The sequence below is a fragment of the Nilaparvata lugens genome, chromosome 1 (genome assembly GCF_014356525.2).
Source record: "Nilaparvata lugens isolate BPH chromosome 1, ASM1435652v1, whole genome shotgun sequence".
Lineage (NCBI taxonomy): Eukaryota > Metazoa > Arthropoda > Insecta > Hemiptera > Delphacidae > Nilaparvata > Nilaparvata lugens.
In genome coordinates, this window is record NC_052504.1 from 47,123,408 (window position 1) to 47,147,843 (window position 24,436).

Sequence of the window (24,436 nt, forward strand, 5' to 3'; positions counted from 1 at the left end):
TCAGAATATAATGATGTTTAGGGGTGGTAGGGGTAAAAAACCCTATTGACCAGCATAAAAAGTGATTGACTGGGTTTTTCCAATTGTCCGATTCATTTCAAATTTGGCATACAGGATGATATACACATGTCAAACATACTGACGAAGTTTCATCGAAATATAATGATGTTTAGGGGTGGTAGGGGTAAAAAACCCTATTGACCAGCATAAAAAGTGATTGACCGGGAATTTCTATTTGTCCGATTTGTTTCAAATTTGGCATACAGGATGATATACACAAATAAAAAATACTGTTGAAGTTTCATCAAAATAAAATGATGTTTAGGGGTGGATAGGGGTGGAAAACCCTATTGACCAGCATAAAAAGTGATTGACCAGCGTAAATAGTGATTGACCGGGTATTTCTAATTGTCCGATTCGTTTCAAATTTGTCATACAGGATGATAAAGGTCTACACATTATTAACAGACTGTTGAAGTTTCATCAAAATATAATGATGTTTAGGGGTGGTTACGGGTAAAAAACCCTATTGACCAGCATAAAAAGTGATTGACTGGGTATTTCCAATTGTCCGATTCGTTTCAAATTTGGCATACAGGATGATATACACATATTTAACATACTGTTGAAGTTTCATCAAAATATAATGGTGTTTAGGGGTGGTAGGGGTAAAAAACCCTATTGACCAGCATAAAAAGTGATTGACCGGGTATTTCTAATTGTCCAATTCGTTTCAAATTTGGCATACAGGATGATATACACATATTCAACACACTGTTGAAGTTTCATCGAAATAAAATGATGTTCAGGGCTGGTTAGGGGTAAAAAACCCCATTGACCAGCATAAAAAGTGATTGACCAGCATAAAAAGTGATTGACCGGGTATTTCTAATTGTCTGATTCATTTCAAATTTGGCATACAGGATGATATAGACATATTTAACATACTGTTGAAGTTTCATCAATCACTTTTTATGCTGGTCAATAGGGTTTTTTACCCCTACCACCCCTGAACATCATTATATTTCGATGAAACTTCAACAGTATGTTAAATATGTGTATATCATCCTGTATGCCAAATTTGAAACGAATCGGGCAATTGGAAATACCCGGTAATCACTTTTTATGCTGGTCAATAGGGTTTTCTACCCCTAACCACTTCGAAACATCATTATATTTTGATGAAACTCCAACAGTATGTTAAATATGTGTATATCATCCTGTATGCCAAATTTGTAATGGATCGGACAATCAGAAATACCCAGTCAATCACTTTTTAAGCTGGTCAATTAATTTTTATGCTGGTCAATAGGGTTTTTTACCTCTACCACCCCTAAACATTATTATATTCCAATGAAACTTCAACAGTATGTTTGACATGTGTATATCATCCTGTATGCCAAATTTGAAACGAATCGGACAATTAGAAATACCCGATCATTCACTTTTTACGCTGGTCAATCACTTTTTATGCTGGTCAATAGGGTTTTTTACCCCTACCACCACTAAACATCATTACATTTCGATGAAACTTCACAGTATGTTAAATATGTGTATATCATCCTGTATGCCAAATTTGAAACGAATCGGGCAATTGGAAATACCCGGTAATCACTTTTTATGCTGGTCAATAGGGTTTTCTACCCCTAACCACTTCGAAACATCATTATATTTTGATGAAACTCCAACAGTATGTAAATATGTGTATATCATCCTGTATGCCAAATTTGTAATGGATCGGACAATCAGAAATACCCAGTCAATCACTTTTTAAGCTGGTCAATTAATTTTATGCTGGTCAATAGGGTTTTTTACCTCTACCACCCCTAACATTATTATATTCCAATGAAACTTCACAGTATGTTTGACATGTGTATATCATCCTGTATGCCAAATTTGAAACGAATCGGACAATTAGAAATACCCGATCATTCACTTTTTACGCTGGTCAATCACTTTTTATGCTGGTCAATAGGGTTTTTTACCCCTACCACCACTAAACATCATTACATTCTGATGAAACTTCAACATTATGTTTAAAATGTGTATATAATCCTGTATGCCAAATTTGAAATGAATCGGACAATTAGAAATACCAGGTCAATCACTTTTTATGCTGGTCAATCACTTTTTATGCTGATCAATAGGGTTTTTTACCCTTTACCACCCCTAAACATCATTATATTTTGATGAAACTTCAACAGTATGTTTAATATCTGTATATCATCCTGTATGCCAAATTTGAAACGAATTGGACAATTAGAAATACCCGGTCAATCACTTTTTATGCTGGTCAATAGGGTTTTTCACCCTTACCACCCCTAAACATCATTATATTTTGATGAAACTCTAACAGTATGTTAAATATGTGTATATCATCCTGTATGCCAAGTTTGAAACGAATAGGACAATTAGAAATACCTGGTCAATCACTTTTTATGCTGGTCAATAGGGTTTTTTACCCCTAACCACCCCTAAACATCATTATATTTTGATGAAACTTCAACAGTATGTTTTATTTGTGTATATTATCCTGTATGCCAAATTTGAAGCAAATCGGACAATTAGAAATACCTGGTCAATCACTTTTTATGTTGGTCAATAGGGTTTTTTACCCCTACCACCCCTAAACATCATTATATTCCGATGAAACTTCGTCAGTATGTTAAATATGTTATATCATCCTGTTTGCCAAATTTTAAACAAATCGGACAATTAGAAATACCCGCTCAATCACTTTTTATGCTGGTCAATAGGGTTTTTTACCCCTAACCACCCCTAAACATCCTTATATTTTGATGAAACTTCAACAGTGTGTTGAATATATGTATATCATCCTGTATGCCAAATTTGAAACGAATCGGACAATTAGAAATACCCGGTCAATCACTTTTTATGCTGGTCAATAGGGTTTTTTACCCCTAACCACCCCTGAACATCATTATATTCCGATGAAACTTCAACAGTATGTTAAATATGTGTATATCATCCTGTTTGCCAAATTTTAAACAAATCGGACAATTAGAAATACCCGGTCAATCACTTTTTACGCTGGTCGATCACTTTTTATGCTTGTCAATAGGGTTTTTTTCTTTTTCACTTTTTACCCCTAACCACCCCTAAACATCATTATATTTCGATGAAACTTCAACAGTATGTTTAATTTGTGTATATCATCCTGTATGCCAAATTTGAAACAAATCGGACAATTAGAAATACCCGGTCAATCACTTTTTATGCTGGTCAATGGGGTTTTTTACCCTTACCACCCCTAAACATCATTATATTTTGATGAAACTTCGTCAGTACGTTCGGCATGTTTATATCATCCTGTATGCCAAATTTGAAACAAATCTGACAATCAGAAATACCCGGTCGATCACTTTTTATGCTGGTCAATGGGGTTTTTTACCCCTACCACCCCTAAACATCATTTTATTTCGATGAAACTTCGTCAGTATGTTTGACATGTGTATATCATCCTGTATGCCAAATTTGAAACGAATCGGACAATTAGAAATACCCGGTCAATCACTTTTTATGCTGGTCAATAGGGTTTTTTACCCTTACCACCCCTAAACATCATTATATTTTGATGAAACTTCGTCAGTACGTTCGGCATGTTTATATCATCCTGTATGCCAAATTTGAAACAAATCTGACAATCAGAAATACCCGGTCGATCACTTTTTATGCTGGTCAATGGGGTTTTTTACCCCTACCACCCCTAAACATCATTTTATTTCGATGAAACTTCGTCAGTATGTTTGACATGTGTATATCATCCTGTATGCCAAATTTGAAACGAATCGGACAATTAGAAATACCCGGTCAATCACTTTTTATGCTGGTCAATAGGGTTTTTTACCCTTACCACCCCTAAACATCATTATATTTTGATGAATTGGCATCCTGTATGCCAAATTTAAAACAAATCGGACAATTAGAAATACCCGGTCAATCACTTTTTATGCTGGTCAATAGGGTTTTTTACCCCTAACCACCCCTAAACATCATTATATTTTGATGAAACTTCAACAGTATGTTAAATATGTGTTTATCATCCTGTATGCCAAATTTGAAACGAATCGGACAATTAGAAATACCCGGTCAATCACTTTTTACGCTGGTCAATCACTTTTTATGCTGGTCAATAGGGTTTTTTACCACTAACCACCCCTAAACATCATTATATTTTGATGAAACTTCAACAGATTGTTAAATATGTGTATATCATCCTGTATGCCAAATTTGAAACAAATCGGACAATTAGAAATACCAGGTCAATCACTTTTTATGCTGGTCATAGGGTTTCTTACCCCTACCACCCCTAAACATCATTACATTCCAATGAAACTTCAACAATATGTTTGTGTTTGAGTATAGTGTGTGTGAATTGAGTATAACAGCGTAAATAGTGTTAAATTGAATTAATTTGAATCGGATTTGAATTTATAAAGACTCCAGTTTGAGCTTTGTTCAAACCACAGTATATGACCTGCAAGTGGAACACAGAATCAACACGAAAAGGCAGCCCAGAAGCAAACCTTTCTTTTCCCAGATTTCTTCCCCACCCAATGATCTGACCAAAATACCTAATAAAGGCTTCGAAGGGCAAGTAGACAAAATTGGATTAAATCTGGTGAGTTTTCACTCTTTTTTATTGTTCATTAATGCAGAGTTTCGTATTTGTCCAATGTTGGCATGTTGAGAATGGTCTGATCTATGCTCAACTTAGTTTGTTGTAGCCTTGTTCTAAGAGCAAGGTTTCTTGTCAATTTGTATTTGTCTGAAATTAAATTTATTTCAGTTAAAATTGTAATTTTCCTGAAACTAGGCTCATTGTGCTCTTTTTCGGGAATTTGTTTGTTTGTTGGAAATTTGTATTGTACATTTTGTTATACATGTTAGTGAAGGTTAATCACAGCATGATTTTGTTTGTTCAATTCAACAAGTTATCGTTTGTTTGTGAGTTGTTGGAAGAACATTATCTAATCATATAGTTTTGTCTTCAGCAGTAACTTATCTTGTGAATTGATAATCAAAGTTTAACTTTGATAACTTACTAGTCGTGATTCTTCCTTCCATTTAGTTTTGAACTCATTCTTGTTTTATTGTCTGTTGTTTTGTATTGTCAGGGCTGAATTGTTTTGTGTATGAGTTCAAGATGGAGGAAAAATTACAGAAACAAATCAGGGTGCATCGCGCTAAACTGGAACTAAATTGTATGCCCAATTGCAAAGAATTTGTGAACTGTCTAAAAATGTCTCTGATCCAAAAGTTGCTGAGCAATTTTTAGTGTTGTATCCTCGGGTGTCTCAGACCATTTCGGATTATGAAAAGACAGAATTAGTGGTTAATGAGTTGGAACTTGAATTTAATAAAGACCATGTTGTAGCATTCAACGACTCACATCTAGATCTGTTTCAGTATATTGAAGTAGCGGCTAACACTCTCAAACAGAGAGAGGCAACTGATGCTATTGCTCAATCTTCGGCAGCTTCAGCAGCTAGTGCACAGCCGGTCATGTCCGAGTCGGTACTGCCTAAAATCGACCTTCCGAAATTTGATGGGAACCAGACTCAATGGTCGGTGTTTTATGAACTATTTAAGGCATTGGTACATGACAACAAGAGTTTGAACGATCAGCAGAAGGTCCAATATCTTCGAAGTTCGAATGAAGGTGTTGCGTCCTCGTCAAACTCCAAGGCAGGTGGCACATCACCTATTAGTTGTTGTTCTACATCCAACGATGTAGAAAATTCGACCGTTGTGTTGTCGACCGTCACTGCACATGTTCGAGATTGTAATGATCAGCTTTGTGATGTTCGTTTCTTGATTGACACCGGGAGTCAGTGTCATTTTGTTACAGCCAAATTGTGTTGGCGTTTGAGACTACCATTCCAGCCCATGAAAACCGTTGTTCGTGGATTCGGTGGTGGTACTAGTGAAGTTCGAGGTAAATTCAAAACTTGTGTGTCAATTCAGTCGAAGTTGGATCCTACCGTCAAGTTTTCGATGGATGCCACAGTGGTAGATAAAGTCATCAACAAGTTGCCTTCTTGTGAAATCGACAGATCCAAACTTCATCATCTTGAAAATCTCACACTGGCTGACGACAAATTCTACCTTCCTAGTAGAATAGATGGCATCATTGGTGCGGAGTTATTTCCTCACTTGCTGCGTGGGAGTCCTAGTATAGGTGAATCGCACGAATTGATGACTGTTAATAGTGTCTTTGGTCACATTCTGATGGGAAGAGCGCTGATTCTCACTTCAACAACGAATGTGTCGAATTGTTTTACAGCCATCTGTAGTCCATTCGTTAGTAGTCCATCGTTGGATAGTTTTGTGGAACGTTTTTGGGAGTTGGAATCGTGCCCTGCACCAAGTTGTCAACTGAAACCGGAAGAGTTGGAGTGTGAGGTAAATTTTCGGAAGTCTGTACATCATGTGAATTCTGGTCGTTTTGTTGTTGCCTTGTCATTTGCGGAGCCGCCCAGCAGCTTGGGGGATTCGTATGCTGTCGCCGAACGCAGACTGCTGACTTTGGAGAGACGACTAGAGCATGACAGCAATACTCGTATTTCATATCATGAAATATTGATTGATTACCTATGTCAGGGTCACATGTCGTTTGTAGCAGATCAGACAGACCGAGGTGGTTACTACATACCGCATCACGCCATCGTGAAAGCAAGCAGCACTACCACGCCCATCCAAATTGTATTTGATGCTGGTTCCAGAACATCATCGGGTTTGTCATTGAACCAGGTTCTTCATGCTGGTCCCAAATTGTAGACTGACATTTTTGTTTTGTTAGTTAATTTTCGTTTGTTCCCAATCGCACTAACTGCCAACATTAAACAAATGTGTCAACAGATATTAGTGGAGGATTCCTGCCGTCGTTATCAGTGTGTATTGTGGAGATTTTTTGCCGGAGGATCCGATCGAAATTTTATCAGCTCAATTGTGTTGTTTTTGGTGTTTCAAGCTCTCCATATTTGGCGCTTTGCACCGTCCACCAGCTTGTAGAGGAGGATGGAAATCGTTTTCCAGCAGCCAAGGCGAGAATACCAAGAGACATGTTCATGGATGACTTAGTCACATCTGTCGCCACAGAGTCAGAGGCCGCGGAGCTGTATCGTCAGTCCAAGCAGCTGTTTGAGGGAGGAGGTTTCTCGCTCACAAAGTGGACTTCAAATTCACCATCATGTTGGAGAAATTCTCGGAGGAAGAGAAATCGTTTTCATACAAGGATTTCGAAGCAGACAACTCCTTGGCTATCTTGGGATTGAATTGGCAACCTAGTACTGATATGTTTCAGTTTTCCATCAAGAGTGGTGAGGTTGTCGCTACTAAGCGTTCTATTCTGTCAGTGATGGCTCATATCTATGATCCACTTGGTCTCTTGTCACCGTTTACATTATTTCTAAAATGTCTTGTCCAGAAACTGTGGAAATTAGGAGTGGATTGAGACGAGAAGCCGCCTGAGTCTATATGCACTCTTTGGGAGAATTGTCAAAAAGAGTTGCCTCTATTGTTGAAATTTGCTGTTCCACGTCACGTTGTTTGTTTCAGGATTCTCACATCAGTTTGATTGGTTTTTGTGACGCATCATTGTCTGGTTATGGTGCAGTTATCTATGTGAAGTCGCAGAAGGAGAGCGAGGAGTCAAGAGTTGTATTATTGTGTTCAAAGTCCAAGGTAGCACCATCTAAAGTTGTTTCAATACCTCGTCTGGACTTGTGTGCAGCACTCTTGTTGGCAGAACTCATGAATTCAGTAGTCACTATTATTAGTGAACGTTGTCATGTGTCTCGTATTGTCGCACTCTCTGATTCTACAGTCACCTTGTGTTGGATTAATGCTCCATCCATGAAATGGCAAACTTTTGTTGGTAATTGTGTCGCAAAAATACAGGATTCTTGTATACAGGAGTGGATGCATGTTGCCGGAATTGAAAATCCTGCTGACTGTTTGTCTAGAGGTTTATCACCAGTTGAGCTTGTGAACTTTCCATTGTGGCTCTCAGGTCCATCATGGATATCAGAGGACGAATGCGATTGGCCCATCCGAACTCAAATGGAAGAGATCGTGGATCCAGCGGAGGCGAAAAAACCGTCAGTGTTGACAGTCACAAAATCTCCTAACAGCAATGCAGTATATTCATTGATTGGTCGTTGTTCGGATTATGGTTGTCTTTTGAGAATTGTAATTCTTGTTCTCAAATTCTTACGAATCTTACCCCAATCAGAAGAATCAGATTTCGATTTTGCTGAGAGGTATCTATGTAAAGTGGTACAGAAGATACATTTTTCATCTGAATTTGGGCAATTAGAGAAGGGAGAAGATTGTTCTATGCGCCTACGTCGCCTGTCTCCATTCATTGATAAAGGTGTGATTCGCATCGGCGGTCGTTTGTCTCATGCTGGACTGGAATTTGAGACTTGTCATCAGATGATCTTACCAAAATCCGACCCTTTCGTATCGATGTTGATTGATTATCATCACAAGAAGAATTGTCATGCTGGACCCTCGTTATTGTTGTCCTTGATCAGACAGAAATTCTGGATACTGTCTGCTCGCTCTATTATTCATATTTGTGTGTTAAAGTGTAATCGTTGTTTCCGTGTTTGACCTAGTAATAATGCAATCATTCCAAAAATGGGTGACCTGCCTGCTTGTCGAGTGTCAAAATGCAAACCATTTGAAAATTGTGGTGTGGATTATGCTGGTCCTTTGCGTATTACTATGATGAGACGTCGTAATCCTTGTGTTTTGAAAGTCTACATTTGTCTGTTTGTGTGTATGGCAACAAAGGCGGTACATATTGAGTTGGTATCGGATCTATCAACGCCATGTTTTTAGCTGCGTTTCGTCGTTTTTTGTCACGTCGTGGACCCTGTCGTGTGATGTATTCCGATTGTGGTACTAATTTTGTAGGTGCCAAGGAACAGTTGCGAAAGATATCTCAACTTTTGAACTCGTCCGAGTTTCAAACCACATTGACTAGTCAACTCGCCAAACACAAAATTGAATGGAAATTCATTCCCCCTGGTTCACCGCATTTTGGAGGTCTGTGGGAGGCAAATGTCAAATCTGTAAAGTTGCATCTGTTCCGAGTAATTGGCAATCAACTTCTCACCTATGAGGAACTGAACACTGTATTGGTGCAGATTGAAGGTGTCCTGAATTCCCGCCCACTGTGTGTACTGAGTGAGGATCCGTGTGAACCGCTGGCTTTAACCCCAGCGCACTTTTTGACTCTAACACTGTTGAAATCATTTCCCATGTGGGACGTGGACAGCGTCCCTGTGAATCGTCTCACCAGGTATGAATTGATTGGTCATCTTATTCAATCATTCTGGAACCGATGGAGAAGAGAGTACCTGCACGAACTTCAAAGTTGTAAAAAATGGTTGAAATCACCCACTTCTATCAGTGTGGGAACGGTTGTGGTAGTGGACCAACCAAACACACCTCCATTGCAGTGGCCACTGGGTGTCATCGAACAGGTGTTTCCGGGAAGTGACGGCGAGGTTCGAGTGGCGAGTGTTCGCCTAAAAACTGGTATTTATAAAAGACCAGTAACAAAATTGTATCCACTCCCAACTCAATAGTTGTTGTGCTTGTTGCATTTTTTTTCTTTGTGTTGTTTTTTGGTGTTGGTGTTTTTTGTTCTTTTTGGCATGTCTGGATTTTTTCCTTTCTTTGGTTTTTCAGTTTTGTAACTTGGCTGAAAAATAGTTTTTCAGAGGCGGGGGTATGGTTTGGCCAGAGCATTCGAATTGGAGCACCAAATCCCTGACTACAGTTCTGCCAATAGCAGGTTTGTTGGCACCAGTGCCGAGCGTCCAGCTGTTTGGCTTGTCGAGAAAAAAAGCCCGAGTCATTCTTGTTAAGTCGTTCAGTCGTTCTTGTTTCGTACATTTTTGGTTTGTTTTGTCACACCTTTGTCTTGTAGCAAGACCGAATTTGTATTTTGTAATGTAATTTCAATCAGAAATTTCTTGTAGATTGTTGTTTGAGTATAGTGTGTGTGAATTGAGTATAACAGCGTAAATAGTGTTAAAATTGAATTAATTTGAATTGGATTTGAATTTATAAAGACTCCAGTTTGAGCTTTGTTCAAACCACAGTATATGACCTGCAAGTGGAACACAGAATCAACACGAAAAGGCAGCCCGGAAGCAAACCTTTCTTCTCCCAGATTTCTTCCCACCCAATGATCTGACCAAAACACCTAATAAAGGCTTCGAAGGGCAAGTAGACAAAATTGGATTAAATCTGGTGAGTTTTTGCTCTTTTTTATTGTTCATTAATGCAGAGTTTAACTGTACAAAAAACCTGGCTCAAATTGAAGATTAAATTTTGCCCCTTGCTTGTAATTGATTATTTGAATAGTAAATTACAGTCCTCTAGTAGCTCTAGCCTGAGCTTTGTACAGAACAGTTTGACATGTGTATATATCCTGTATGCCAAATTTGAAACGAATCGGACAATTAGAAATACCCGGTCAATCACTTTTTATGCTGGTCAATAGGGTTTTTTACCCCTAACCACCCCTAAACATCATTATATTTTGATAAAACTTCAACAGTATGTTAAATATGTGTATATCATCCTGTATGCCAATTTGAAACGAATCGGACAATTAGAAATACCCAGTCAATCACTTTTTATGCTGGTCAATAGGGTTTTTTACCCCTAACCACCCCCAAATATCATTATATTTTCATGAAACTTCAACAGTATGTTTAATATGTGTATATTATCCTGTATGCCAAATTTGAAATGAATCGGACAATTAGAAATACCCGGACAATCACTTTTTATACTGGTCAATAGGGTTTTTTACCCCTACCACCCCTAAACATCATTATATTTTGATGAAACTTTAACAGTATGTTTAATACGTGTATATCATCCTGTATGCCAAATTTGAAATGAATCGGACAATTAGAAATACCCGGTCAATCACTTTTTATGCTGGTCATTAGGGTTTTTTACCCCTACCACCCCTAAACATCATTATTTTCCAATGAAACTTTAACATTATGTTTAATATGTGTATATCATCCTGTATGCCAAATTTGAAACGAATCAGACAATTAGAAATACCCGGTCAATCACTTTTTTTGCTGGTCAATAAAGTTTTTTATCCCTAACCACCCCTGAACATCATTATATTTCGATGAAACTTCAACAGTATGTTAAATATGTGTATATCATCCTGTTTGCCAAATTTGAAACGAATTGGACAATTAGAAATACCCGCTCAATCACTTTTTATGCTGGTCAATAGGGGCTTTTACCCCTAACCACCCCTAAACATCATTATATTTTGATGAAATTTCAACAGTATGTTTGACATGTGTATATCATCCTGTATGCCAAATTTGAAACAAATCGGAAATTAGAAATACCCGGTCAATCACTTTTTATGCTGGTCAATAGGGTTTTTTACCCCTAACCACCCCTAAACATCATATATTTGATAAAACTTCAACAGTATGTTAAATATGTGTATATCATCCTGTATGCCAAATTTGAAACGAATTGGACAATTAGAAATACCCAGTCAATCACTTTTTATGCTGGTCAATAGGGTTTTTTACCCCTAACCACCCCCAAATATCATTATTTTCATGAAACTTCAACAGTATGTTTAATATGTGTATATTATCCTGTATGCCAAATTTGAAATGAATCGGACAATTAGAAATACCCGGACAATCACTTTTTATACTGGTCAATAGGGTTTTTTACCCCTACACCCCTAAACATCATTATTTTGATGAAACTTTAACAGTATGTTTAATACGTGTATATCATCCTGTATGCCAAATTTGAAATGAATCGGACAATTAGAAATACCCGGTCAATCACTTTTTATGCTGGTCAATAGGGTTTTTTACCCCTACCACCCCTAAACATCATTATATTTTGATGAAACTTTAACAGTATGTTTAATACGTGTATATCATCCTGTATGCCAAATTTGAAATGAATCGGACAATTAGAAATACCCGGTCAATCACTTTTTATGCTGGTCATTAGGGTTTTTTACCCCTACCACCCCTAAACATCATTATATTTCGATAAAACTTCAACAGTATGTTAATATGTGTATATCATCCTGTATGCCAAATTTGAAATGAATCAGACAATTAGAAGTACCCAGTGAATCACATTTTATGCTGATCAAGAGGGTTTTTTACCCCTATCACCCCTAAACATCATTTCATTTTGATGAAACTTTGTCAGTATGTTTGACATGTGTATATCATCCTGTAGGCCAAATTTGAAACGAATCGGACAATTAGAAATACCTGGTCAATCACTTTTTATGCTGGTCAATAGGGTTTTTTACCCCTACCACACCTAAACATCATTATATTCCGATGAAACTTCAACAGTATGTTTGACATTTGTATATCATCCTGTATGCCAAATTTGAAACGAATCGGACAATTAGAAATACCCGGTCAATCACTTTTTATGCTTGTCAATAGGGTTTTTTACACCTAACCACCCTAAACATCATTATATTTTGATGAAACTTCAACAGTATGTTAAATATGTGTATATCATCCTGTATGCCGAATTTGAAACGAATCGGACAATCAGAAATACCCGGTCAATCACTTTTTAATCTGGTCAATAGGGTTTTTTACCCCTAACCACCCCTGAACATCATTATATTTCAATGAAACTTCAACAGTATGTTCAATATGTGTATATTATCCTGTATGCCAAATTTGAAACGAATCGGACAATTAGAAATACCCGGTCAATCACTTTTTATGCTGGTCAAAAGGTTTTTTACCCCTACTTATTATTATTTGATGGTAGTCTAAAATCTTATACCAATAATAAAATCTATCAATTTTATCACTGGTTTTGAGCTTCACTTAGTAGTTTAGGCCTACTCACCAAAGATTGTTTATTAGTGTCGTCCAGCAACCAATCTTCCAAGTCACTAATCTCGTCCAATGTTTCGCAGGGGAGTTTTATATCAGGAGGAATAATGTTCATAGCAGGCTTTGTTGGACACAACCTTGCTAAAATTTCACTCTGATTCTTTTCAATATCATCCAATCTTCTATTTATCCTTGTTAAATGGCCTGCAAGAACATCGAGCCCTGAAAAAAAAAACAATGATATTAAATTTTCTACTGTGATTTCTACTGCTATTAAGAGCGCGGATGCACATACCCCATTGTAGTAAATGATATTCAAGTCTCTCTATCAAGGAATCATTGACCACCCAGTTCTCCTTGTTCTTGTCATTGTTTCTATCTTCAAGCAAGATATCTAATGAACAGAAGATTGAACAGTTTTGAAATTTGGAAGATCTTTATAGATTGAAGTATATAGATTAAAGAAACATTGGTGGTTGATTTTCAGAAAAGATACAACAAAACAAAAATTTCTTATGGCACTCCAATTTTACAGAAATCAACAATAGATTATCATTATTCAAGTGACTGCAGTGTTCTACACTGAAGAACAAATAACTTATTCCCAGCAACACAATGACGCAATGGGCTAGGCCCCCATCTGTTACCTGCTAGTTTGTGGTTTTAAATCTCCATGTATTTTTGGTTTATTGAAATAAGAGAATAAGTCACTATAAAACAGCTCACTACTGGCATATAGTGATAATATTAATATAAAACCAAAAGTTGAGAAACACAAGCTCACTAAAACTATCCTAGAATTACAGTTTAGGTACTCTAGGATAGCTATATAACTCTATACTCAGTACTCTACATAAAAAGTTGATCCAAGATTGAATAATGAATAGTGTACCTTTAGATGAACTTGAAGTAACTGAATGCCCACTGTTTGTACCTGAGGAGTAAATGATATGTTGTGGCCAGCAGTGTGTTCTGAAGAGACCAGGCATGACTCTTCAATCGGCTTCTCCAAATCTGAATCCCCTGCTATGAATGATTCTGTAATGAAATACAATGTACAACATGAAATGCTTTGTGCTAAGTAGAAATGAGTTAAGTTACCATACTAGTAGCATCTAGATGGCATAAGTTAACAGTCAAGTATGATAGGTACCATCTTAAGATAAATCTTATAATAAATTTTCCAAGTTATTTTCATGCCAATAATTGAATGAATTAAAAAATAAACCTTGAATTCATTTCAACTTTTTGTTATACTAGGACAATAAATAACAAGTGGTGGTCATTTTCCCACAATTTAGTTAGAAAATAAATTGACCTTATTAGGTTATCTAGTTCTAATTTTAATCAAGTTAAATAGCCTATAGCCTAATAATAAACTTACAAAACCTATTTTCAGAAGCTAGCCTAACCTGTCTAGTCACAACTCCAAGAGTACCGTAACTGTGCATTTATGCTGAGAATATAATAATAACTTAATCTAAACTAGAACAAAACTAACCTAGCAAATAAGAAGTTATGATTGGGGTTTTGATCATAGAAATAGCACGTTAAAAGTAGCCTAAAACTTGTAACTTATCATTCCTCTATAGTTTGATCGAGGTAGGCTAATATTAAAATAATAGTTTGAATCATTGAATTCAAAAGATCAGTGTAAACGTAGGAATTTTTAAAGTCCACCAAGTGTGAACTTGCTGGAACAATCTGAATAGAGAATATATAAATATCAAGAACCATATTATACATCTATGAAAAGATGAGAAATGCAATTTTAAAACTTCTGACTTAATTAATATAAATGATAGATGTTTTTTACAGGAGGCAAATTACTTATTTTTTAAGGAACAAAATTTTATAAAAAATGGCATGATTGTAAGGTATAATCCAGTAAAAACAAAGTGGAGCATGCTTCTAGCCCATCCCAATAAGAATTCAAGATCATTTTGATTGCATTAAAATAATTATAAACTTGATAATAACATGGAAAACGATATTGCTTTTATAGATTATCATAAATATAGTGATTAATCAAGAATATAAAGATGTTTTACTCACCAATCCACAATGAATGCACAACGATCAGCAAATACTACACAGCAATCCAAAATGGCAGACAGGCAAATGCAACTACAGCCAACCAACGAGCAAGCCACAAGGCATCAGCCATCAGCCGATGAGTGGCCGAATATCGAGTATCGATATTCTGAAGCCGATATTATCGATATTTATATCAATACTGTATTTCCAATTACCATTAAGGTGAGCCTACTTTGAAAAACATTAATCTTCTATTTAGATATCAAAAATCGAGGTATCAAAAATATTTTTTAGAAGTTTGAGGTTCAGACTTTTGATGTTCAAGACATCGCTTTTATAACAAAAAATGTTGTTTGCTGGTGAGATAGATGGCTATCGATAGTTATATGGAATTGCTGTTTGAGTTTTGATTAATTAAAGCATCGACTATCTTATCCTTAAGCTGCGTACACATACTCGTGCTTCCAACCCGCACCGAGCACGCTCCTCCCTCGTACCGCCCACGTACCACCATCGCACAGCAATCGCTCCGCCTCCGCTCTCTACTAGCACTGATCATGAACGTTACGGAAGATGGTAGATCTTCTCGCGTTCCCCGGTCGAACCATTGTTGCTCACTGTCAATCATCAATCGCTCTGCTGGAGGGACGTTCGGTCTTGGAGCGGAACAAAAGTCTGTACCATACGCACCTTTATTCATACTTACTTCTTAGCAAGTTAGCAATAATTGGTTGATTATGACGAGTGCTGACGAGGTGAGACCCCAGAAAATAATTTATTATAGCCTATATATAATTTATGATATACCGGTATTTATATTGAATATTATTTATTATAATAAATAGTAGGCTACCTACCAAGTTATATATTAAATACGGTAGTAGTCGACTAGCTTGCCTATAATAATTAGTAGTAATTGTGGTGGTCTTAGCAAAACACATTTCATTATAATATAATATAATAAAATAGATGCAAGCATAATGATAACATGCACAGTGATGTTAATGCAATTTTTGGTTGGCCCAAAATATAATCACATCTGTTGGCCGAATGAATGCAATTAAAGGTTGGCCCCAAAGAAAACAGATTAGTTGGCCCATTGATTGCAATTATTGGTCGGGCCAAAAATGGCTTTTGGTTGGCACCCCAACCAACCAATCCCCAACAATGCCAACTAATTTTCAATGTTGGGCCTAGGTTCTGTGCTACTTGGGTAAATGCTAGGTTTGATAAGCAAAATGCTAAGATTGATAATTTGAAACAAGATCAAAGTGCTAGGTTTGATGATATGAAGCAAGAATCTGCTAGAATAAGACTAGAGCAGGTTAGTATAAACCTTCTATTAAAAGATACACATGAAACATTGATAGATAATCATGAAGATGAAAGCAAGTTGAAGCAGGATGATAGTAGTGTTAAGATACAAGATCAATTATTTCAAGTTTCAGATAATGTAGGCCTAGTTACTGTTATTGAAAAAGTAAATCCTAGTGAGATAGTAGAATTGAGTAATGTAGTAGGTAGGGAGTTGTCTTTATTGAAAGTCAACAGTAAAGAAAGTAGTATTGTCAAATTGAATGTTAGGAAAACAGTAAATAAAGTGAATGTTTACATGAGACAGGTTTCTGTAGAGGTTAGGAACAATGTAAACAAAATGAATCTTGCTTTGAATCAAGTTGATGAATTCAACTTTCAACTGAAAATTGAAAAGGTGTATGCAAAGCATTATCTAGTGAACATGACTGACTTTTGTAAGCAAAATGGCTTTGTTGAAACAAATGAACCCATGAATAAAATTATGTTCTTGAAGAAAACAAAGCACAAAGTCACCATTGATGTGTTAGTATTCAAAGGTTGTTTCAAGTTGCTTACTTACAAGATGATGACTGTGAATCACATGATGAAAGGGTATTCCCCGGCACTATGTTATGATTAGGAATCCTGTGTTATGCCGGGATTCAGAATAGCATAATCACTACGCAGTGTATGGTAAGAGTCCATAATTGTGTCTTTTTTTCTTTCCTGTAGCCTATTTTTCTTGGCCCTTAATCGTTTCAAATTTTGATTCTTTCCTGTCTTTGTGTAATGTTCAGTAAATTTCTTCTATGATGCATATCTTAACCAATCTTGTCCATAGTCATTTGAATTTGTATTTTTTCTGAAATGATTTTGGAAGTTAAAATAGTAGCTTATTTTCCTAATCTTTAAATTGTTGATAAAACTCAACTTTTCTAGAATCTATCTATTGTAGTGTAATAATTGTTTGCTTGCGGTATATTTTTTCATCATGTATTACATATTTTAATTATGTCTATTTTTTGTCAGGTATCATATTAGGTAACTAGGTTTTTTAGAGCAAATTATGTCCCATTTTCTCATCTTTCATTGCATATCGTGCCATAAGCCATATATAATTAGGTTATAGTTTTCTTCTGGGCTTTAAACCCATTTTGCTATTTTTTATTAGTAGTATATTTTTATTAAATATACTTCCTCATGAAAGTTTAGTACTGACATGTAGGATAGGCTCTAATTAATCTTTCTCTTCCTTGTATTATTTAGGAAATTTATTTACTTAATTTTTCTTTTTCTCTTATTTGTATTTTTTAGGGAACTTATTTACCCATTATCCATCTTGATCGTCTTTGTATTGTAATCTTGAAATTTTTGTACTTATTATACAGTCTTCAAATTCTGAAATTATTAGAAAAATAAATGGTTCAATTTAGAACATGCTGAAATTTAATCTTATGTATAAATTCTTTTGTTATAATAATAGAACTTCAAAATTTGAAAGTATTAATGAATTGTGTCGCCATATATATATGAGATGTTCAATATAAATGAAAGTTAACTTGAATAATGTTTTCATTAAATAAAAATGTATTGTCATATTATTAATTGAAATGAGTTGAAGGTTAAAATTTCACTGAAGTTTTTGTAATTGATTTCTTTTTCTATATTTAAAAAAAACTGTTTGTTCTATAAATTTTGATATGATTGATTATCGTTTGAAATGGATGCTGGAGTGTATGTAGAATTTTTAGTGGGATTTGTTGATTAGAATTTTGCTGGTATGTGATTGTTTTTTTGAGATGGAAACCCATTATTGCCTAAAGAAGGAATAACAGTTATGACTTAGAGAGGCAGTAATGAGATAATATTTTTTGTGTTGATTACTTATGTTGATTGCCATAGATGCAAAATAATGATTAATAATGTTGATTGCCATAGATGCAGATGATTACTTATGAATATTAATTGCCTTTGAAGCAAAATATTATTGATGTTTTGAATGATTTCTTGTTTAATGATTGATAGTAAAGTTTTGTCATGAAATGTAGTTTGTGTTTTGAACATTGAAAAGTCGAAATAAACTATAGTATCCAACAAACGATGATTAATAATATTGAATAATTTGCTTTTCATAATATATTTGAACAGTGAATAAATGGAAATGGAATTATTTTTTTATTAAAATTTGTAATTGATGTCTCCAAATTTCACAATTTATGTATTGCTGACTGTATAATAAGATGTTAACAAATTTCATTTTTATATTGATTATATACTTGTAAATAATTTTCATGTGTATTAGATTGTATTGGTAGCCTGATCAAAATTTTCTTTTTAGTTTATAATCATTTTAAAATAACAGGTACAGCATGGACATTAACATCAAAATAATTATCACGTGAATCTCGAAATCAGCAACAAGTGAACACCATGAAGAGTGTTAAGAACATTTGGGTGATTTTCGAACTAGTGTGACTCATTAATTGACTATCAACACCAATATCTATGCTGATATCTACACCAATGCCTACACCAATATCGATGCTGATGCCTATGCCAATATCAACGCCAATATCTGCTCTGATGTCTACACCAATGCCTACGACAATGCCAATGCCAATGCCGACACCAATGCATACACCAATGACAATGCCAACGCCTATTGCTGACCATGTAACTCAAACTTCAACACTACCACATTACCTGGAGGTAATTACCATCCATGTTCACATTCACAACTTTGAATTCAGAATAACAGTCACAGTATCATGAAAGAATTGATTCAAAAAATCCTCTCCTAAATTATTCCTGTATGCAGAACTCTAAACCTTGAAAGATGAAAATATCAAAAAACCAAACCTTACCTAAATTAATCCTTACCTAAGTTAATCCTGTATGCAGCGTCTATCTCTTTTCCAAAAAAAACAAATTACATTGTCATTTCAAGCCTGAAATGTATATTGTATAATTATATGATACAACATTTACGTGACTCTGTATTGAGTTTGGTATGCAGCCGTCTACTACAAGCATGAGGCAATGCTAACTGAGATGTCACCTGTATTGAGTTTGGTATGCAGCAGCCGTCTACTACAAGCATGAGGCAATGCTAACTGAGATGTCACCTGTATCGAGTTTGGTATGCATCAGTCGACTACAAGTATCAGCCCAACACTACGAGTATTTGGATCAGCCCAACACTGATGTCATCACACTGGAGTCACACTCAACTGAAATTCATACTGAGTGCCTTAACGGACTGTTTTCCAAAATTTGCATCGTAAAATCAACCGCGTCAATAGTGAAAGAAATGAACATTTTTTGATTTATTGAAATTTTATGTGAAAATTGAATGTAACAATAATTCATCAATTCATTAAAAAAAAAAAAAATTTTTTTATTCAACATACTAATTTTTTTTTTTTAAATTGAATTCTTCTATCTATTAAATTTATGTGCAATTTCAAAAACTATTCTTTATATATATTAAACTTTCCGTTGAGATATTTTCCTTTAAATTATAAAGCTAAATCAAAAGTAATTTTGATATTCTATACTTTGAAATATTGTTTGGAAACGTATAACAAATGCTATTGATGAATTTTCATAATAATTTTCAATATATAGGATGACATGTAATGTTTTTATAGAAAAATTGTTACTGTTCTCGAATTCAATTTCAACAATTTCCATTTGTTTCAATGTAATTTTTTCTTCTGTCAAGAGGGGGGTATTTGTAATATTACATTTTTTCTGGATTAAAATCGAATCTTCAATTCGAGATCTATAAAACTTGATAGTAAATATCAGAGTAATCAATATGCGGACAACTTTTTAACTGAGAATTTATCATAAATAATTGTGTTGCACATTCCATGGTATCACCGAAACTGAGTAACAGAATTAACAGATAAATAGATCATTATAAATATAGAGAATATATATAAATTTAAAATAACAGTTTCGAAATAAAGTTTTATTGAGAACAAATGTAAAATGTAAATTCTAAACTTGTAATTTATAATTTTTTTGGAATTTAATATCGGTGACGTGTTCATGATGTCAACACTGATTTTGAGGTGGAGCTTTGCTTTGTACTTGTTAGGCTCTCTCTAAAAAATGGTGGCTGGCTATGTGTTCTGGTTTTGTGTTCTCTGAATATTTTTCTGTTTAAGTGAATTTTTAATGTTTTAAAACAGTTTTATGGTGTTCTAATTTTGTCTAAAATTGTTTTGTGTGTTTACAAGCCTATAGCCATTGTTTTTCAACTATATGAATGGATAAGTATTTAGCCTGTAATGATGTTAGATGCTTAAGTGTGTAAGGTATTATTTTTGTGGATTTGTGTTGTATATTGCCAAAATTCTTCTGAAGATTATAAGTTGGTTTGCTCTGAAAACTGGATTTCTCATTCATAGGCGATAGATCCATTCATAGTTTATCAAGAATCTACCATTTTGGAGCCGATAACTTCCTGTAGGTTAATAGGTGTGAAATGCTTTCCAACCTATTTAGGAGAAATTGGTAGCACAGCAGTACGGTGAATCAAAAACATGCAAATTTATTGAAGAGACTTTTTACATAGAAGATTGTTACAGACTCGTTACCAAAACTATAAGATACTGTAAGTATTGTCAACTTGTAAAGACATCAAATGAGAAGAAGTTATTAGAAATGCATACCATAATTTCTGAGAAAAAACATCACAAAGTGTTCATTGATGTTTATGGAGAACTACCAGGTGGCAAATACAAATGGATGTGTATTATTCAGATGGCTTTACTAAGTTTACAAAGTTGTATCCTATAGTTAAGGCTAACGCTCATAATTTAGTAAAAGTTGTTGAAAAATATGTAAATGAATTTGGTAAATTTGAATATATAATCAGTGATAATGATACTTGTTTTCAAAGCAGATTGTGGAAAGAATCTATGGAAAGATTAGGTATAAAATATTACTACATTTCAGTTTATCATCCCCAGGCAAATCTTAGTGAAAGACCATTGACTAACTGTGGAAGTGGCTGTTTATGCATCGACCGGAATTCGTTGACTGAGAATTCACTGACTCTCCCTCTTTTCAACAGCAGTCGACAGAAATGGCTAAGTCCGTAACTGGCTAACTGAGGATCCACTGATTACTACGTCATCGTCTGTTTCGTCTGCTACTCATTCCCTCGCACTCGGTCCTGTTCACTCTTTCACACTGGGACGGATAACAGATTGTGGCACACTAAGCTCGTATATTTTTTGGTAGCTTATTTCGGTATATAAATGATTGGATCTTATGTAAAACTTGCTGCAATTTTGAAGAATCAGTGTTTTGATTAAGCCTCGTTTATACTATTTAACTGTTATAAAACAATTTTATATCACAAAAGTTACAAAAAATTATATAACTTTGTTATAAAATAAAAATAAACATTTTCAAACAAATAAATATAATATTGTCATATAACATTACTGACTCAGAGTCTCAGTCAAGATGGCTTATGGACTCAATGTAGTCTCTCATAAGAGTATCTAGTATACCCATATCCGTTCACAGTAGAATTTTTAGTATGGCATAATTTTCCGAAAATGAATTGCTACAAGAATAGAACTTTCCACTATGCATTTATGCAATCCAACACCTGAAAAGTGAATGTAGCCTATGCAATCATAAGGGGGAAATTTGTTTGAAAATGATCTGTATATAACAGAGTTTTCAGCATTCAAAAATACAAACTAATCTAGTGAAGGTCGATTCCCTGCCTACTCCCCCCCACAGAAAAAAACTCGTTACATCATAAAACAACAGACGATGCAAACTATAACACATTTGTGTAATTCAATACTAGTCCAGTCAACGAAAGATTATAGAAGGAAACGTTTGGAATACAATTTTTGACCCCACAACACTTTTAAGGATAGTAAGTAGGTAAACATTACAAAAGTCCTCACTCCTACCCCCTGTGTTAAGTGGGTGGGGGTTATTTAAAAGTTCCATATTCTGTTTTTTTTGCATATATCTTAAAAAAATTCGTCTTTCGGAAATTTTTGTCAAATACAAAATTAAAGCTTACGAATTAGCCTACAAGTTTCATCCTTAACATTCCTGCAGCGAACATTAGCCATATTATGTTTCATAGTTTTTAAACTCAGCTGTTAAACGACCGCCGCGAAGTTCTCCGAACCGTTCGACGTCCCTCTAGCCGCTCTCTTAACCATTCTCCATGCCGTTCGCCGAACGCTGAACTTTTCAGCCAATCAGAGCCCTCGATTAAAATTCGCCGTGCAGCTAGCGGTCCAATTTTGGCTATCCATCACAAATGGAAAACATGAGAATACTTTCGCGAATATTAATACAGTACAGGCCTCTTCTGATAATCTATATTTTGAACAATTCATTGTCATGAATAATACATTAGGAATCAATAAATAATGTTTAATGCAAATATAATCATTTCTGAAAAATTAATGATTGGATAAATTTCAATATAAAAATATTTTTGACCAAGAACCAAGTATCATGACAATTATTTTCTTTTAAAATTATAATCACTTTGTTATGTTTAAACTAATAATATTAATTTCACCAACTATCAACTAATTAAGTTCACTGGAATAGATTCTGTAATTTCAATATCCTATATATTTTAATAAATACTACAGCATATACTAACTCACAAAAAGTGACAACTTTATAAATATTTTCCACTTGCCATCGATTTTTGTTGGTAAGAACCTTGATCATTGTTATTTCAAGAAAAAGTGGGTAGAGTTGAATAATTTCCCCCAAAAGGTGTCTGGTTTAGTCTATGTTTTGGCAACCAAAAAAACGTACTCAGGTGGATAGGATCTTCTCAGGCTCACCAATCTATACTATAATAAGTAAAGAGCTGGCTTATATTAGTACAGGATAGGAAAATTATGTTTGACGCACGTCTGAACTACTGGACTGATCAACTTGAAATTTTGCATATATATACTTAATTAACCGAGGATGGTTATAGGCCTGTTTTAAATTCTTCAAATTTTCATCACGTCAAGTTTTCAATTTGTCAAGTTTTAAAATAGACCCTTGCAGAGCACGGGTTACATGCTAGTCAATAACAAAGTTTTGATCAAGGAATAAGGGAGTGTTATTTCCATCGATTTGCAACATTCAGAACAGTACTGAACTGTACTCTGCACGACACTCCACAGCGTTTTCGGCCAACTGTACAGTGCGTCAGTCAGTCTATCAGTGACTTGACTTGATGTCCCCATCTCTACCCACTCTACCCACTTTGCTGAGGGGGTGGTGGTGGTGGTGGTTCAAAAGTACAATTTTTTGGTTTCATATAACTCGAAAACTATACATCTTACGGACATGACTATACAATAAAACATTGAAGCTTACATAATTTCCTACAATATTCATTCCACGACTTTTTCTATACCTTCCATACTTTGAATAAAAAAAATTCAAAAATTTGATGAAAACCTGCTATTCCAACAATTACATACTTTCAAGACCGGATTTCTCGAAAACTGTTAGAAATATCACAAAACTCCACTCAACAGGAATTGTAGAGAATCTATCAAACTTAATTTAGAGCAGTTATCTTGGTTGAACGCATTGTTGCAAAGTTATAAGCGTGGAAGCAAAAAGCTAAAGAATGCAACATTTAAATCACCCTCATCACTTCAAAAAATGGGGTAGGGATGGGGACTTCTGATATGTTCTCCTCCTAACTAGTATCAACAACGCTGCAAAGTCAAAATTGTGTTCAAAACTCTCCTTCAAAATTCATTTGTCAATTGGTCAATTGTTGCAAAACTGGAAATTTCATATTCAACACTAGATAAAGCTGCTGCAAAAGTCGTAGGGAAATGCGTAAAAGTGTGGAATTATACATCAAATTGAGGAGAATTTGATGCTCTATGAGCTCACAATTAGCATGGATTTTCTCCATGGGTTTCAAAATTTTCATTTTGAATGTTGCATTCTTTTAAAGCTGCTACATTTTTCTCATCAAATACCTTAACACATAGCTTGACATTTTGCCTTTCAAGGGAACTTGGGAAGAGAACTTTTCTGTCGAGTGGAGGTGCTAATTTGATAACACTATTCGCTTCTGAGTAATGAAACGTTTTCAAGTGAGAAAATCTTGCAGTGAGGATACTATCATGGTTAGCAGAATCTGGTATGTG

The 24,436-nt window shown here is 35.0% G+C and overlaps 1 protein-coding gene across 2 annotated transcripts in view; it reads right to left on the reverse strand.

Annotated features, from left to right (window-relative positions):
• LOC111060305 (retinol-binding protein pinta) overlaps positions 1 to 13,854 on the reverse strand; it is a 112,618-nt gene extending 98,764 nt beyond the window's left edge. The window contains exons 1-2 of one of the 2 annotated variants that reach the window (XM_039435359.1): positions 13,819 to 13,854; positions 12,940 to 13,148 (exon numbers count right to left, since the gene is read on the reverse strand). In XM_039435359.1, the coding sequence (XP_039291293.1) occupies positions 12,940 to 13,041 (102 nt within the window). In that variant the 5' untranslated portion in view covers positions 13,042 to 13,148; positions 13,819 to 13,854. Of the gene's footprint in view, positions 1 to 12,939; positions 13,149 to 13,818 lie in introns of those variants that run through there. The other variant, XM_039435396.1, reaches the window with a different exon arrangement.
• Between the last annotated feature and the right edge of the window lie 10,582 nt (positions 13,855 to 24,436).